This window comes from Rhea americana, unplaced genomic scaffold, assembly GCF_003343005.1.
Source record: "Rhea americana isolate MKP2758 unplaced genomic scaffold, rheAme1 scaffold_388, whole genome shotgun sequence".
NCBI lineage: Eukaryota > Metazoa > Chordata > Aves > Rheiformes > Rheidae > Rhea > Rhea americana.
The window spans coordinates 172,245-189,183 of record NW_028186521.1 but is presented as its reverse complement, the minus strand read 5'-3'; the positions used below and the strand labels follow the sequence as shown (position 1 = coordinate 189,183).

The 16,939-nt window shown below is 43.2% G+C and overlaps 1 protein-coding gene across 1 annotated transcript in view; it reads left to right on the top strand.

Moving 5' to 3' along the window:
* Nucleotides 1-16,939, top strand: part of LOC146591093 (SH3 and multiple ankyrin repeat domains protein 3-like) — a 184,340-nt gene that overhangs the window by 22,736 nt on the left and 144,665 nt on the right. Inside the window, exon 3 of the mRNA XM_085313471.1 lies at nucleotides 15,979-16,101. Within this exon, the coding sequence (XP_085169597.1) occupies nucleotides 15,979-16,101 (123 nt within the window). The remainder of the gene's footprint in view (nucleotides 1-15,978; nucleotides 16,102-16,939) is intronic.

The following is a 16,939-nucleotide window of genomic DNA, read 5'->3' as shown; positions in this document are numbered from 1 at the left end:
AGCATGCCATTGCAGCAAAGGCTGACCACATCCTGGGCTGCAATAGCCGAGCAAGGGCAGGGGCTGCTCCCCTCCATTTGGCACTGCTGGGACCCATCTGGACACTAGTCCAGTTTGGGGGTCCCCAGAAGGCATTGCAATCCTGGGGCTGATGCCAGGAAGCTGCTGAGGTGGCAGGTAAGGAGAAGCTGCGCAGGCGGGGTGGGCTGAGCCTGAAGGAGGAATGGTGAAGGGGAGACCTTGACGCTGTCTGCGGCTGCCTTGTGGGAGTGGAGAGAGATGGTGGAGACAGACTCTTCTTGGAGGTGCACGTGATGGGATGAGAGGCAACCTGCACAAGGTGCAACAACGGACRTTCTGACTCAAAATAAGGAAAAGCTTTTCTACCCTGAGGATGGTCAAACATTGAAATATGGTCCCAGAGAGTCTGTGGGATTTCTGTCCTTTGAGGTTCGAGAAATATTATTGATGTATAAGATAATGGGATGGGAAGGCTGGAATTAGTAGGCCAGAAGATGTGTGTTTATGGGAAATGTGTGTCTCATCTGTCTGCCTTCAAAACTTGTTTCTATGTGTAGACTACTCATTTACTTCAATTAAAGTAATGTTGGTAGTCATAYTGACTGCTTTGCACACGTCTTACCCTTCCCTAACACCCTCATTTGCAACAAGGATCTTGTTGGATCTAGGAATGCTTCTTTTGAGGGATTTGGAAAGTATTAGGTGTAACTTAAAATTTTTAGTCAATTACTTCAGGATAAAAAATTTTCAAGCAGAGGGGCTACTATCAGTTCTTTAGGTCTTTTTTTATTCAGAGAGAAGTTAAAGAAGTTTAATAACCTGATACTTCACACACAATAAAAACACATTTTAAATTAAATTTTAATCTCTGCTCAGGAGAYGTGGGAGGAAGTGGTAAACCACAATAGAGAGATATGTGTGCAGCCTAATGTATGTTTCAAGGAGGCAGGGGACATCTGGAGCCAAGTGTTTTGTAGACTTAGAAGTGCAGAAGTTGTGGAGGCTAGAACAGGAGTACCGTGATAGTTGGTATGGGTAAACTTTACAAAGGGGAACTTACTGTGTGGAGGTGTGGTGGTGAGAATAGATCTGCGCCTTGAAATTGTTTCCTTGTTAATGATAAAAGAAGTGTATCTGCTGTTACCATGGTCTCTAGGCTGGAGAGAGGTGAGACTTTTCATTTGACCTGTTCAGAAGGTGACCGACCATTCCCTGATAGGATGACAAATCAGAATTTCCTCATGTATAGCTAAGAAGCTTGTGTTCAGCTTTTCGTAGCTGACTGGTGTCTCAGCTGGTGTTGTGCATGCAGCACATGAATGTGCAGGAGCATGTGCAGAAAAGGCTGAAGACCTGATAACAATAGGAGCTGTAGATTATGGAGCATTGATTGACAAGGCCAGCCAGCTGCTGCTGAAAAAGTGTGCAAATTAAAACCATCATCTAACAGCTGAGATAACCTCCCATCTCCCTGCAGGCCCAGTGTGCTGTCCAGAATTCCAAGCAGGGCTCCTCTCCCCCGCAGCATGTGCTGTGTGCCATWCACAGTGTGGGAATGAGACCTCGGGCTGCTTCATCCAGCATTTGAAAAAATCTTCTTAAGTTCCTTTTCCTTTTCTGACCTTCTTCCAAGCCTGATCCTGCCTCCACTGCCTTGTTGCTTAGATTAAGCTTCCTATCTGGCTGTGCTGCCTCTAACCTCGATTCCCTCTGTTACTCTGAACTTTGTTCCTCACTTTAATTAATCTGGTAGTCTGCTGGGGATCTCCTCTTGCAGTCAAGAATAAAGGTCAATGTTATGAACATCCTGACATGCAGCTTAGATTTTAAAGGTGCGATCTAATAGATCTGCCAGTATTGTTGTAGTGCATTTTTACTGTTTCCTCCTATCTCAGCACTGGAACTTACTATTTTGACGTTAGATTTTTTTCAGATGCTCTTTTACTTTAACGTGTCTGAAATCAGTACACTTCATACTGATTGGACCACTTGCCAACAAAAACATTTATGTATAATGAGTAGATTAGTAATGAAATCTAGGTACTAACAAATGTTCTAGTCATTTATTGAGAATTCAAATATATTCCTTAAAGTGATAATTATAAATAGGATTGAGGTTAAGCTGGTRTATCAAGGAACTATACACAGAATCACAGAATGGTTGAGGTTGGAAGGGACCATCAGGTACCAAGATTTCCTTTTACAGATACTTATAAACCTCTTATCAATGCTTTAGCACCCCTTTATTACAGTTGTAGTATGTCTCCAAGGAGTGTGGATGAAGATATCTTAAAGCACTCTTAGGCTGATATTTGAATTGTTCARTCAGCAAYGGAATTTGAAATATAAAAAAGTGAYTTCTTGCAGTGGTTTTTCTTGAGCTGATTTATTCAGGCTTATAAAAGAAAATAATCTGTAGCATTACATAGTGAAAACTATTTGGCATCCCACAGAAAAAATTGGACTTAACAGGGTTATTTCATTCACATCACAAAACATAAATAGCAAGAGACTCYGGAATGAAGACTTTATCACTGCTATTGCTTGTGCCTTGTAGCCTGTGAGGAAAGTAAATTTTGTCTATGGACAGTTTAAATGGCAAAAATCTGAATTCTGCACATTTTGTTTCAACAAAGCACCAGTTTCTACATGATGAAMTTAGATTTATCTATCCCTTATTCTGGAATATTTGAAAGAAGGCAGTCTTTTTTGTTGTCATTTGGAGCTTGACCACTTTGATTTTCGGCTTTGTAAGTTTTCTGCTTTGTCTGTTGATACTATATAAATTACAGTAGTTAGCATTTTCTGTTCACTTTTGGTTTGGGCTGTTTTGCRTATTGTTCATTTAAAGAACTATATTTGATATTAGCTCAGATAAGTTAGAATTTCTGCCTTTTTAAGCAATTTCCTTTAATATTTTGAAGGTAACTTTATTAGTTGCTAATATCTTCCAACTTTTTTTGTACTGTGCACTTCCCAGTGTTTATACCCATGTTCTGTGTCTATTTTCTATCTATATCTCAACAACCTTAAACTAATAGAAATCCTTTCTTTGTATAGTTCTATTTTTTAGTCAACTTTCTTATCTTTTAGAGCTTGCAACATGTCTGTCTAGTTTATGAATACAAGATTTTATATATCAGAACTACAACAAAACATCTTTTAATGAAGAGTTGTAACTAGATTATAAATATCATTTCACCAAGCTTATGGACCTAACTTTTCACAACAGTCTCTGTTGCACTAAGAACAGAATCAAACCTTAATCAGCTTTTAAGAAAACCTTGTGTTAGGTAGCTGTGAGCATTGTCCCACAAGACTCATGAGTGTAACAGCACTTCCAGTGCAAGGATGGAGCGCTCTGCTGAGAAGGGCTGAGTGGATTACTTGGAATTCTTTTCTCCATTTCCAAGAGTATTTACTACATTTACCTTAGACAGACTTTGGATAAGGATGTGGAATCAGCTCTAGGAGCTTGCATCACACCCCTGTTTCTGCCTCTGCTGAGTGATGCCACTGTTGCAGTGGAGCCAGGCTCTACATGCGCTTTTTCCATCACCTTTGGCTCTCACTCCTGGCAGCACAGTGCTCAGCTTCAGTACCAGGGCTTGGGGRGCCTTTCATACAGCCACAAGACTCTTCCATGGAGATTTACTTTTAGGATGCCAGAGCTGCACTTTCCTTCTGTCTATCTGTCCATCTCTCTCTCTCTCTCCAACTGAAGAGGGGCTAGCTACAACATTTCCAGTTCATGGGCAGCTTCTCTCACCTGCTGTGTGGAGTTGCTACATACTTGAGGGTAGAGTCATTGCTCTTAATTAGGTGCCTGTCCTCATAGATGCCTGGACAGTCTGAATCCCAAATGGGTAAAAGTGAAAATGTCCTAGAAGTTTGCTCCAGGAAGCTCTGTTATGCAGGGCAGGGCAACTCAAATCCTGCTTCAAAGGGTGAATCATCCTCTGGAGGCCTCCAGCAGAGCTTGTCTAACCACTAACCACATGGAGAACTTGGGTGGTACAGTGGCCCTGCTGGGGCCAGGAATCTCACTGTTAAGTGTGGAGTACTAGTTAGTGCAGTGTCTCTTTAGGCAATCTGGATGTGATCTGTAACTTTTTAACTGGTTTGTGRTGTGTACTCAGGAGGTAAAACATGATACAGCAATGCTGTTATGTTCCAGCTGACCCATTTGAGTAATATCAAAATGAGCAATCTAATCAAGTTATTAATTAATCAAGCTCTTATAGACTTTTATGTGTTCCTGAAGTTCAGTGTCAATCTTGTGCCTTAACTACAAGATTCGTGTGCATGCTTTAAAAATTTTGCGCTTGCTTAGCTTTTTTCCTGTCTTCAGTTACTTCCTCAATGTTCCAAGGCTTACTGAAAATTTTATATTCAGAGAGAACRTGAGTTAAGAGTCTAGCTAAGAACTCTTACCCAGAACTGCTAATTTTAAGGTGTTCGCCTGTAGTAGTTGTTGCTTAGCATCTTCTACAATTACTGCTAGAATAAAAGCTACAAAATCAGTATGCATCATCTTTTCTATGTATGAGGAAAAGAACAAATATTGCTTAATAAGTTTGACCTTAGCTGCATTATTTCTGCATTAGTATAATAGACCAGTACCACTGCCAGGATATAAAGACTAGCAAGCCTGATTTATTTATTTATTTATTTATTTATTTTTATCATGCAGATTAGTGGACACTAGAATAAAGAAAAGAAAGAGGCATCCTTTTATTGACTTTTCCTCATTTTCAAAACTTTGCAGGGGGAAGTGCACTAGATGTCCTACAAGTCTTTGAAGGAGTCAATAAGCATTGGAATGAAGGTTGATATATTGTACTTGGGCTTTCAAAAAGCTGTTAGATAGGCTTTCTCAAAGGCTACTTTTAATTAACTGAMAGGGGATAGAAGTAAACAGGCAGGTCTACAGCAGATGGACATTGCCAGTGTTGGGCCACAGAATGGTTTCCAGATGAGAAGAGACTGAATAAACTGAGGAAAGTGTGGGGAGATTGTCAGGAGAATATCATGGAAGTCTGAAAYACCTGGGTATGCAGAAATTGAATGRTAACTTCTTGTTTCTCTTAACATAAGAATTAAGGAATGGTCAATGAAATGAGGCAGCAAACTTAACCCAACAAAATGAAATACTTCTTCCTCACAATGCATAGTTATGGAATTCATTGCCACAGTAGGTTATGGGGATTAAAGGCTCAAAAAAGAAGTTAGATAAATTCATGGAGGCTGTGTTTGTTAGGCTTAATAAAACAATGGTTTTGATGCTCTCTCCTGGGGGGAGAAAATGAAGTCTTTGCTAGCACACTGTTCCTCTCTGTTCAAAGTATCTGTCCTGGCTTTTGCACTGACCATTGGTGTTTATCAACATGCAAAGACTCCCAGATGCCAAGCTCTGTCTGGGCAGTCCTGTAAGTCACCAAGGTGCATGGGCGAGCGCCACTCTTTGGTGCCAGTCATGATACTGTGGRTCTGGTGCCATGGACTAAGCCAAAGAACAAGGGTCATAATTACTCCATATCAGCACCCTGAGTGAGGAGACCTGATGAAAGCTCTCCAGGGATATCCCTCTGCAGGTGTACCATGTTCTTGACATCAAATGCATAATGAATCAGCAACACATTATTTCTCATTATCAGACTTGAGGCTCCTTCCCCATTCACTGGCCAAGTTGGAGAGTGCCACATCAGTCCTTTTATTTCTTGTTGCTGAATCTTAAAGTAATGGCCAATCTTTTGCTAAGCCTCACCTAGAAGTGACTATAACACTGCCTTTTGAATCCTCAGCTGTCATGCTTACATTTATAWCTCAAAGATCTGTCCCTTGTCCATTGCTCTCCACAGCTCCTCTTACAGTCAGCGTGATGCAAGTATACTTCTYCTTCCATGGAAGGAGTATAACGTTTGAGGATCATCAAACAGAAACGCGAATGACTCTCTCTAGACTTGCTGTAGTTCTGATTCCTGTACTACTGGCAGTGCCACCATCCTCAATGGCCCAGTGGGTGCCCACATTGCCAGAATCTCCATTCTCTGTAGCTGGTACCAAGTTCCAGCTTGATAGGGCTGACAGTGGGTCTTAGCTTGGCAATAGTTTTTACAGGAGGGACAAATGTCACTTGTCAGCTTCCCCTCTTTACACTTCCTGATCCCCTCTCTTGACTATGTGTTGGGATAGTACTCTTCATCARAGAGAAAGCTTTTCACTGAGGCATGACCCTCATGGGAAGACTGCTCACCATTCTCTGTGGGCTTTATTGAGTATCATTTCAGGGCCTCTTCTGTGCCACATCAGATTTCCTGTATCTTTTGCACACTCTGAGCAGTGGGAACATATGTCATCTTGGATGTCTGTTGCAATATAGCTTCTGTTAAAGTGACCCTGTTTGTCAGTGAGGTCATTATGGACCCTGCTAAGGCCATCTGGTATTTTCCTACCCCTGCTAAAACCTGCAGCTCTAAAAATAGGCATAGTACTAGATTCTGAAAAAGGACTTGAATTTTCTGTCACATACCTTCCTTTCCATCTTGGATGATCCTGACTGCCACTTGAAGGCCTAGTTAAGCTGGGCTTTGAGTTCTGGACCCAGGAAAATTAGATGCTATAGGCAAAAGAACATGCTTTTGATGTGTTCTGGTGTTTTTCATTCTGCCAGATGATCAGACACTCTTCATTTATAATGTATGCCACCCCTGGATAGCCTAGCTAAGTCTGCATTTGCATATTCTGTGAACTCTAGAAAGGGCATTTCAGACTTTTGTTAAAGTTCACTTCATAGCCAGAACTACTGTGCAGGCTGTCCTGAGTATTTTGGCCACTAAAACCACAGGCCTGGCCATTATCATATCTTCTGTGGGTGCTGTTTACTCCAGAATTCTGACCCTACTAGTAATAGGCAGTTTTTAGTGGGACTGTTACTCTCTGTCATCTTCATGCCAAGTATAGATACAAAACTGCATTCATCCAAGCACTGTAGGGTTGTCTTGAGACCCTGAAATCTTTCCAGTGAGTTTCAAGCTGGCATTGGGTGTGCTTCAGGGAGCTGGATCAGCTGCCTGAAAGGTTTCTGCAGGCAGCTTTCCTTGAAGGCAAGGGCACATTGCCTCTGTCTGCAGAAGTCAAGGATGAGAAGCATAAATATCACYAAAGTGCTATTATTCCATAAGAGTGAAACAGCTGGCAAGCACTGGGATGGCCATGTGTATTTGGCACAGAAGATTTGAGTGAAGATTCAGTGCTATAAAATGGAGGTCTTGCTTCTTCTGGAGGGACCCTATTACTGAAGACAGCCTCAGCATTTGTCATGCTTTGTTCTCTAACTTTGTGTTTGTCCCCTGCCCATATTCTCCAGTTGGTCCTTACTATACTGTTTAACTAGAAAAGTACCAATATTTTGTCTTAAGAGCAATTTTTAAACTGAAAAGGAATAGAAAACTGACTCTTTCCCAGAATCTTCCTGTGGCTACAAAAACTTACCRTATTTTATCTGAAATTGGAAATAACAGATGACAAAGACTTCTTGCAAAAGACAGTTAATGAGAATCTTTAAGTGTATGTAATCTATCTGTATTTTCATACAATTAACATGAATATTAAAAACCTACCCAAAAATGCTACTGAAAAAAAGGCCAAAGMTTTGCAAGACAAATATGTATGAGTTTGTAACAGTTAGTCTTTAGCAAACTGTACAGCAAGGATAATAGCCTATATTRAGGCTCCAGATATCTTTTGAGTATCTCCAAGGATGCAGACTCTACTACCTCTCTGGGCAACCTGTTCCACTGCACAGTCACCCTCATAGTAAAGAAATTTTTCCTTAAGTTCAGACAGAACTTCTTGTGATTCTGTTTATGCCCATTGCCTTTCRTCCTGTCACTGGCCACCACTGAGAAGAGTATGGTCGCATCCTCTTTATACTCTCCTTTCAGATATTTATACACATTGATAAAGTCCCTGAGCCTTCTCTTTTCCAGGTAGAGCATCTGCAGGCTAAATATTCCCAGTTTTCTCCACCTTTCTTCATTTGATGGATGCCCCTTAATCATCTTGATAGTCCTTCGCTGGACTCACTCCAGTATGTTGATGTCTCTCTTGTCCTGGGGAGCTCAGGACTTGACCTAGCACTCCAGATGTGGCCTCACCAGTGCTGAGCAGAGGAGAAGGATCACCTTCCTTGGCCTGCCAACAGAGCTCTGCCTAACGCAGACCAGGAGACAWTGTTTGCTTTTGCCACAAGAGCACATTGCTGGCTTGTGGTCATCTTGCTGTTCACCAGGACTCCCAGGTCCTTCTTTACAGACCTGCTTTCCAGCAGGTCAGCCCCAGCAGGTATTGGTGCATCTGTTCAGRTGCACATAATGTCACATCTTAGTTGTCCAATGGGAATGATTTTTATTGCTCTTTTTATTACATGGAAAAGCTGAAAAGTTCCTTGTKAGAATGACATAGGATCATCATTCTTTATGCAGAACTGGCACCTCAGACAACTTGAACTTTTTTAAAGGTACTTGAAAATAACCTCCATGAAATCAGTGTTGAGGGGTAGAGTCAGAAGGAGAAGAGATAGAAGACTAATAGAAAAGACGAAAATTGTAAGACAGTATGGWCAGAAGGGTTACTAAGAAAGTGAAGGAGACCCTGCAGTTAGGTTGTCTTAATATACATTCTTGCATATATTTTGGGGTTCTTTGAAGGGAGTGGGAGGGGAAGGAAGGATATTTTTAACATGTAGACCTTAGATTATACAATTGAAAATACAGCTGGCTGCAGAACAGGTAACTATCTCCTAGTTCTTGACCTTAAATTCTTTTCACCAGATACCYCAGATGTAAGTAAGAGAGTTACCTGAGGAAAACTTCTAGCCTGGAAAATTTCACAGTCTTAAGGGGATCTGTGACAGGTTTTGCTCTTAGAAGATGATGGTATTAAACAGCTCTCTCCAATCAGTCATGAATCCTGTTAGACTTCTGGGGCTTATGTATGTTAGAGGATTTGAAGGGTATGAAATATGCAAGTGGGCAGCTGTAGCATTTCTTAATGGAGAATTCCAGAGAAAGTCTGGAGATGAGACAGCCTGGATAAAAGGTACTAGTCTGAGGAGTGTTGAGTATAGTGAATCTGTGATAGGTAGTGGTCTGTGCACTTCCTGAGATTTGGGTCTGCTACTGAAATGAGAGAGAGTGGGGAAATTGGCCTAAAGAGCCTTTGAGCTTRGAAAATAGCCTGTGTACTGCTGGTATTATGCCCTCTTTAAGAGCACCACGTCTGCTTTGGCTTCCTTCTCTTCATCATTGTCCTTAGACTCTTCTGGCTCATCACTGAGTAGGTCATTGCTGTGTATCCTACCTTTTTGGGCCTCAGGAATCATAGGACAGTTGTTCAGTGCAGAGGCTTTGGTACCCTTTTTTGGACGGTAGTCAATGATAATGGCAGAGGCTGAGGGAAAGACAAGAAATGGTTGTGTTTATTTTCTCATTGTCAACTGGCTGCCTTGCATTTCTACCTGTTCTCCCACTAAAGCTCRTCCATGCTGTGTCCTTCCCACAAGGCCCAGAAAGTTCAGGGAGAAGAGAGGCAGAAAAATTGCAAAAGGGCTTGTGCTACATGTGGAAGAAGAGTAAGCACTAAAGGAACAAAACTTGGAGTGAAAAAAGAGCAGTTTAGAGAAAGGGTTGGGAGGGAGGGAACATTAGTGAGGGGAAGGAAAGACTGCGCGTGATAAAAGCTTACAGAAATGACAGAGAAGATAAATGAGTAGGAGGTTTTAGCCTAACTAGAGCTGGGTTGGCTAAAGCTTGGGTGAGATGGGAAACAAGTCTTTGTCAACATGCTGGCAGCAGCTAAGCTCTGCACTCCGGTCCTAATTTGGAAAGAGATTTGATTATTTACATTGCATTTCAAATGGGATTTAGGTGTCCACCACGAACATAAAAATCTGCCTAGCCAAGTAGATGCCTGCATTTCTGCCACAAAAACACYTAAATATCTAGAATTCTAGCTGGGCTCACTGATTATGGTAATGCAACAAYTCACAGATTAGGCACCTTTGTACCCAGTTCTGCCAAGCATGGATAGGAGATTTAAGGGGAGAAAGAATTCGGAGCAAGGAGATGTCTTATACCTAAGCATGTGCATATGTGTAAATCACTCCCTCTGGAAGGAGTTTCAGGTTTTGGGCACAGCCAGGTAGAGATGAGGACTCTGAACSGGGGCTGGTTAAACCAGCACGGTGGCTGGGAGTGGAAAAAATTTCACCTCTGTGTTGCCCTCTTGTGTCTCTTGTGTTACCTGCAATACAACTATCTTATTCTTGAGTGCCCGAACCACTTTTGAAACAGTACTTTGGAGCCTAAGTTACAAAACCAAAACCACTAATTCATCTGTGTAGCACTGAAGGACAATGTTTGGGATCAGTTAAGTTTGTACATGACCCATCTGCACTTTCTGAAAGCATGATGAGAAAGGTGAAAGTTTTTAATGTTCTCTGCTGCTTTTATACCCCCATAAGCATAGAWAAATAAGTGCAGATTGGGGGATACWATAGAAGTAGGGGGAGATTCTTTTCCAAAGAAAAGAAATAGAAAGTGGGGAATCAGCCCAACATAAAGGGGTCTGATTAACATTTAAGTATCCTTGTGCTGGCATTTCTTAACTATGTTCAAAGCAGACACCATCTGCTTCACAGAAATATACTTGACCTAACCATGTACCTCACAGGTGGACATGAGAAATTCTGATCCTTTTCTCTCTTGCTGTGCCTGGTACCATTAAATGCTCTCCCCTGCTGTCTCTATCCCCCTTTGATTGACACACTGCCYGACGTATTTCTAAACTGCCTTTTTTCTCTGGAGCTATGAATAYAGCTCAGGCTTACACTGTATTTTCTCAGCATTTGGTTGCAGGGTTGGAGTTCCCTGTAATGGTGGGATAGTGATTTTTTGTGCAAGTGCTCTGAGTGAAAATGGCTGTCCTGTACTTTGCTGAGGAAATCAGCACCCTGTTGTATCAGCAGGGCTGCATCTCACGTGCTCTATGGCTCATTTAAATGGGGGAAGTCTGTCTCATGGGGATTCCTATGCAACAAAGATGGGCTTTTCCTCCCTAGAGGGGAGGAGAGCTGTGTAGAGAGAGGTAATGTATACCAGGCAGTAATTGGAGACATGGTAAAGCAAATTTGATTGTCAATACAGGAGGTGTTTGTATCAGTCTTTACTCTCTATAGTTCCTTGCTTTCTGAGTTACCCATTTCTTATGCATGTCCTAGGTCTTGGGTTTGGAGAACTCAAACTGACTCCTGATAGATCATGTCTGTGCAACCTACATGCTGCTGAAGTTGTTGAAAAGCAAGGAGGAGCCTTTGCTGAGATTCCCAAATTGTCCTAATGCAGAATGATTGGTATAGGAGTACCAGGATTTAAGCTAGAATTTCACTGTTGGAGCCATTAGCCCAGCTGGTCTTTCCTGGAGGTAACTAGCAGTTCATGGGAGTTCCTGATCCTCAGAGGCTTGTTTTATCAAGAAAAGCTAGAAGTGAAGGTCAGCATTAGGGTTTTCTTCTCCTCCATTGTGCTGCAGAGGAATTACAGGCCTCTCCTGAAGGAAATGTCCTGTTGATGAGTTCAAGGAATAGTATCTTCAGAATGGGCAATATACTTGGGGATTGTAGCTGGTTGCTTTTCTTGGACTTTTCATAGCCTTTGAGGAGATTGTGCAAGAGGACTGACTGCCTTGTTTATTCATCAGCTAAGTACCTAAGCATTAAACTAAATGAAGATAAACTTTAGAGTTCTCTCTCAGAGGGCTTARGGCTCATCTTACTGAGATGAGACTACAAGTGCCTTGATGACCCTTCCCGGAAATATTTCTGTTGCAGGAATTTATGTAAAACTAGATATAAATAGCTCTAAAGACCTCCTGCTGAACATTACTTTCTGGGACCCTGCTGCCACATTTGGCAATGAGGTTACTGGTTTTGCTTGCTGATCTCCCATTCCTTTTAGACTGTTCATTTAAGTCATTGTGAGATGTAATGCACTGATGCTGCTCCCCAACTCATGGTCATTTGACAGTAGACTTCCATTTTGTTTGCACTTTTTCAGTTATAAGTAAACAGAAAACTCTAACAAGCATAATTTTACTGCAAGTAGAAGTCATAATTTAAGGGCTGGAGGGACAAGTACAATTATCTCCTTGTACCATATCTGTAACACAGGCCAAAGTTTCACCAAATGTATCATTATCTTGCATGTAAATTACTGTATGAAAATAAGAATGATACAGCAATGCTTCTGAAAGTTTTCGTTTCCAGAGGGAAGTTGTATTTGAACTTTACAGAGTAAAGATTGGTCATGTGGAAAATGTAAATTAGTTACCATTCTGCATAAGATATAGTAACACTATTTATCACTAGGCAAATACATTCTTGGGMTTTTCTTTGTTTTCAGTCAACAGACCAAGGTGCCCTAGGGATATGAAWTAGTTTATTCTCCAGACAGTCCTGTAAGAAAGGGAAGAGTCTCCTTCAAGGGCTTCTATGTTTTCATGCATTTGAAAYCAGGTTACCTGATGCTGGCATGCAGACCCCCTGTCTAAATTGAACCCACTAGGACTAAAGGAGCACTTCCCAATGATAGCCACAGCTGATATGCTCCAGAGCTTTACCTGCCTCAGCAGCTCCTTTYCTGTAATGAGGAGCATTAAGAACCTCCCTAATCTCTCATACTGCCTGCCCTTCCCCCATCTCAGCATAGTTCAGCATTTCTTCTGAAATAATTATTTTTTTTCTCTTCAGCATAAGAGCTCTAAGGCAGCCCCAGCCAGATTGGCTGACTGGCACAGAGCCTGGAAGAGGTTTTAGTTGTGGTGACATCTGCTCATCAGCCTACTCTGAGTCAGGTGCTTGAGTGCACTGTTTGGGACGTRTGGGTGAAATCCACAATGGGCTACAGCACTCAGCCTGTCAGCAGTGCACACTGAGCACACCAGCCTGGAAGGCCAAGGCTGGGAACTCACTTAGCTGCAACAGAGGCTGCAAGGCTTCACTTACTAGCAGGGCTGAGGACTGGTTCTCAAACTTAACATGGCACCAAAGCTCGTCTCTACTAAATCCCCCTCCTCAGCTCTGAAATCCCCTTCTAGGGTTCTGCCACCAACAGTCTCTTTGGTTAGCACAAGCTATGCCGACAGAACTGTGCAGCYCTCCCTTGTTACTGAGAACAATATCTGAGAGACTCATGGTCTGACATGCTGCAAGCAGATGCGACCATCCACCATTTCTCTTGACCAGAAGCATCACATGAATATGCAACTCTTCCAGGATCAAAAGAAGGAGTGTCCACCAGGGTGGATGAGACAGTTCAGAAAGCGAGGAATCAGTATTCCCACAAGCGATCATCAAAACTGAGACAGCGTGTGCAAGCCTGCCAGGGCTCTATTGGTACAAGAAGTGTCCATGTATTGAAGAATGTACAGATACGGACCCTAGCCTCCCCTATTCCTGAAACCACATCTCCTCTGACTTGCATGTTACTGCTCTTAGTGTAGATCTTCAGTTTTAGGATAGAGTATCTATTTTAAACCCCTCCTTTTTTTTTGAAAAGGATGGAGTCTAATATTATCTCTCATCCTCGACTCCTTATTTATTTGTTGGCTGTAGGGTTTCCTGTGAACTTGACCTCTCAGGTGATTTTATGTAACACTTTGGTGATAACTGTGATGTCCCTGCTGCTGCTGCATCACATGATTAAAAAGATTCATTTCCAAAAAATGACTTTTCATGCTTCATTCAGTGTTCCTGTGCCGGTATCTGTGTCATGCTGACCCAAAGTGCATTCAACCTCTGAACAGTCAGGTAAAGTGCATGTTGGGGCACGCAGGCTGCAAGGTACAATCCTGKGCTTGACTGGTGTGGTATATTTCTGTCATCAGCAATATTAGCCTATTAATAGCAGGCATTCTGAGAGGTTAAATTGTCTGTTGTGATACAGAAGCAATTGAGCAGTTGAATAATTAGACAAGCATAAATCTTGCATATGATGAGATTAAGCATAATATTTAGAAATGTAAATTCAATGTTCTGTACAAATAAAAATGTATATTTCCCATTCCAGACATTCCAAAAGATTTATTTTCTCTATTTACAACCTATTTTTTCTTATCTGAGATGAAAGAGGATTGGGGTAATCTAGGTACCGGATGATGTGTGGGAATAGCATTCAAGCTTCTTGTCMATCAGCCGTGGCCCAGCAGGGCTCTATATCCAGTCAGTTTACTGGAAAGCTGCTTCTTTCCCATGACATTTTCTTTGACATGTCCTGGCTTCTCTTGGTCAGCCATGGGATGCTAATATTCCTATGTTTTTATCTAATATACTAGGCAGATTTACCTAGAAAGAATTGTCTTTTAAAAACTTTACAAAAGCACTTTACAAGTAGTATGCAGAATTGCTCGAGTACAGCCTGCCTGCATCCATCTACATGCTCTTCTTGGTTTCCAGGTCAGTTTTCCAGCTTTTTGTATTCCCTATTCCTGTTGCCCCATTTGCACCTGTCCTTTGCAAGTTGCCCTGTGCTGATGCATGCATGTCAGTAAGCTCCTGCCTCCCTGCTGCACAGCTCCTCCCAAAGGGCTGCCCCTGCCATTTCTCTGAGCCGATCCGTCAGCCAGCACCTTAGTGTCCTGTTGCTTCATCTTCTCTAAATATAGAGCCTCCCTCTCCACACCTATCTCCAAATCATTCRCTTCTCTCCATCCATCAGCCTCAATCTCTGATGCTTCCTTGACGGCTCCATTAAACACACACTCTGCAGCAGCTATATTTAGAAGTCAGGAAGAGAACGAGCCTTTGGGCTGTGGACAGCCCATAAATCCAACTCCCTTCATGAAATCACCATTCTTTTATCTGGAATGAGATCGATAGAGGTGTTTGCAGATGAGGTATAAATGTCTGTGGGTGGGAGGCAGGAGATGAAGAAAGAGGAGACAGGATGATAGAGAAAAGGGGAGTAGAAGGGCTTAAAGCGGGGGGGTGGAGCTGGGACTTTCTAGAGGCCTACAGGAATGAGCAGAAGAGAGAATGGCAGGAGAAAGGAGGAGTGTGTCTGGAACAGGGTTTATTGTGCCTGCTGCAGCAACATGTTCCCTTCCTCACAGGGACTGAAGGGGATTACGGATATCTCTCACCTGAAGAGTGTCTTCATGTAAGGAGACCGAAAAGGGTGAATGTGCTCACTTCAGCTGTTGTGACTTCCGTAGTTTATGCTTTCCAGTATCTCCAAAAGAGACCATCTTCTTTGCCTTCTCTTCTCACCACCCCCTTCCCACTTTAGTACRTTCATGTCAAGCTGTAAGGAGCTGTGAGTGCTAACTTTTTCATAGGCTTGTTGGCCCTAAGTGCTTCTTAGAAATACAAGTTTTGACCTGATGTTTCAGGCATATTTTAGGCCTCTGCTGCATTACCTCATTCCCTCAATGAAATGTGCTGCAGAATCCYTACTGCCCAGATGTGCTTATAATGTGCTGACACAGCTGAAGCTAGGAGATGCTCCCTGCTGTTGTTTTCTGAACGCTTCCACAGCAGTGGGGAAAGAGCTGGTGCATGGTACAGATACTTTTCTGACAGCATATCAACTCCCTTTTGAGAACATATGACACCTCCTTTTCTTTATGGCTGCAGTGTGCTTTTATTGTGCTACCAGCAGTAAAATTCAGGCATCCCCATTTGGAATTAGGAGTTGAGAATCTTCTGTTCTAAGGAGGAGTATGAGCAAGAGGAGAAGCTGGTGCAGATGATTTCAAAATTTAGGTGAAGGGGTTATCTGCTTTTGTAGCTGTCTGGTAATGCTTTACATTGTTTTGCTGTGCTGATCAGTCCTTAATATCTCCATTTTTTGGCATAATATGACTTCTTGTCAGTAAAATTAACTCCTTGGTTCTTTGAAGCGGTTTTTCCCAGGACAACAGGAATGGAACTCAGTGGAAGAGCAGCTAATTGGAAGATTTGTGGGGAGCCATCAACCCTCATTGCATCTGTATCAAGCTCCAAGAAATATCTCTCTGGATTAGGTAAATGCCTTCCGTTAATGCACCTGGGCCAGCAAGCAGGCGGCCAGAACAGCAAGTTGGATCATGCTGGCGAGGATGAAGGGGCTGTTCTGCGCACGAGTTTCCTGTGCACAGTGATATTCTGCAGTGAATGCTCGTAACACACGGGACTGCTAGGCACTGGTTATACCTCACGTTCACACAGCACTGTTGGCAGTACCAGCCCTATGCTTCATCCTTGTGCGTGCTGCCTGCATGGGCCTGTACAAGGTGTTTGCTGTGCACTTTTTATACGGAGATATCGCACCACCTTCGTTGGTCTCTCCACCACGGCATGCTCGATACGCGAGGTCGTAGCATAGGCAGAAGGGCACGCTTCCAGCAGGCACTGGTGCACGCGAGCGCTGCCGGCCGCCGCAGCTGCGTGATCCCCGGAGCTGGTGCGAGCGGGGCGCTTCTCTCGCTCCTGCGTCGCCCTGTTGGGYGAGCTGGAGCACAGCTCACCGGCATTGCCGAGGGTCTCGAGGACGTGCTTACCTAGGCTTGTGACAGCAGTGGTTAAATATTAGCGTGGACTAAAGGATGTTGGTGCCTGGATTTCTGACAAATTGTGCCTGGACAGCGCCGTGCGCAGCAGAAGAGCCTGGGGGGAGCGGAGAGGCAACCCACGCGGCTCGTAACCGTGGCGGGCAGCCGGGAGTGCGTGCACATTCAGCTTTTCCTGCCCTTTTTCGGCTGGAAGTTACGGACTCTGAGCGTAGCCTCAGGCACGCAAGGCKCTGCGGCCCGGCGGCCTCCCCCCGCCGCGGCCCGCCTCCCCGCGGAGCCTCCGGGGCCGCCCGCGCGGGCCGGGCCGGGC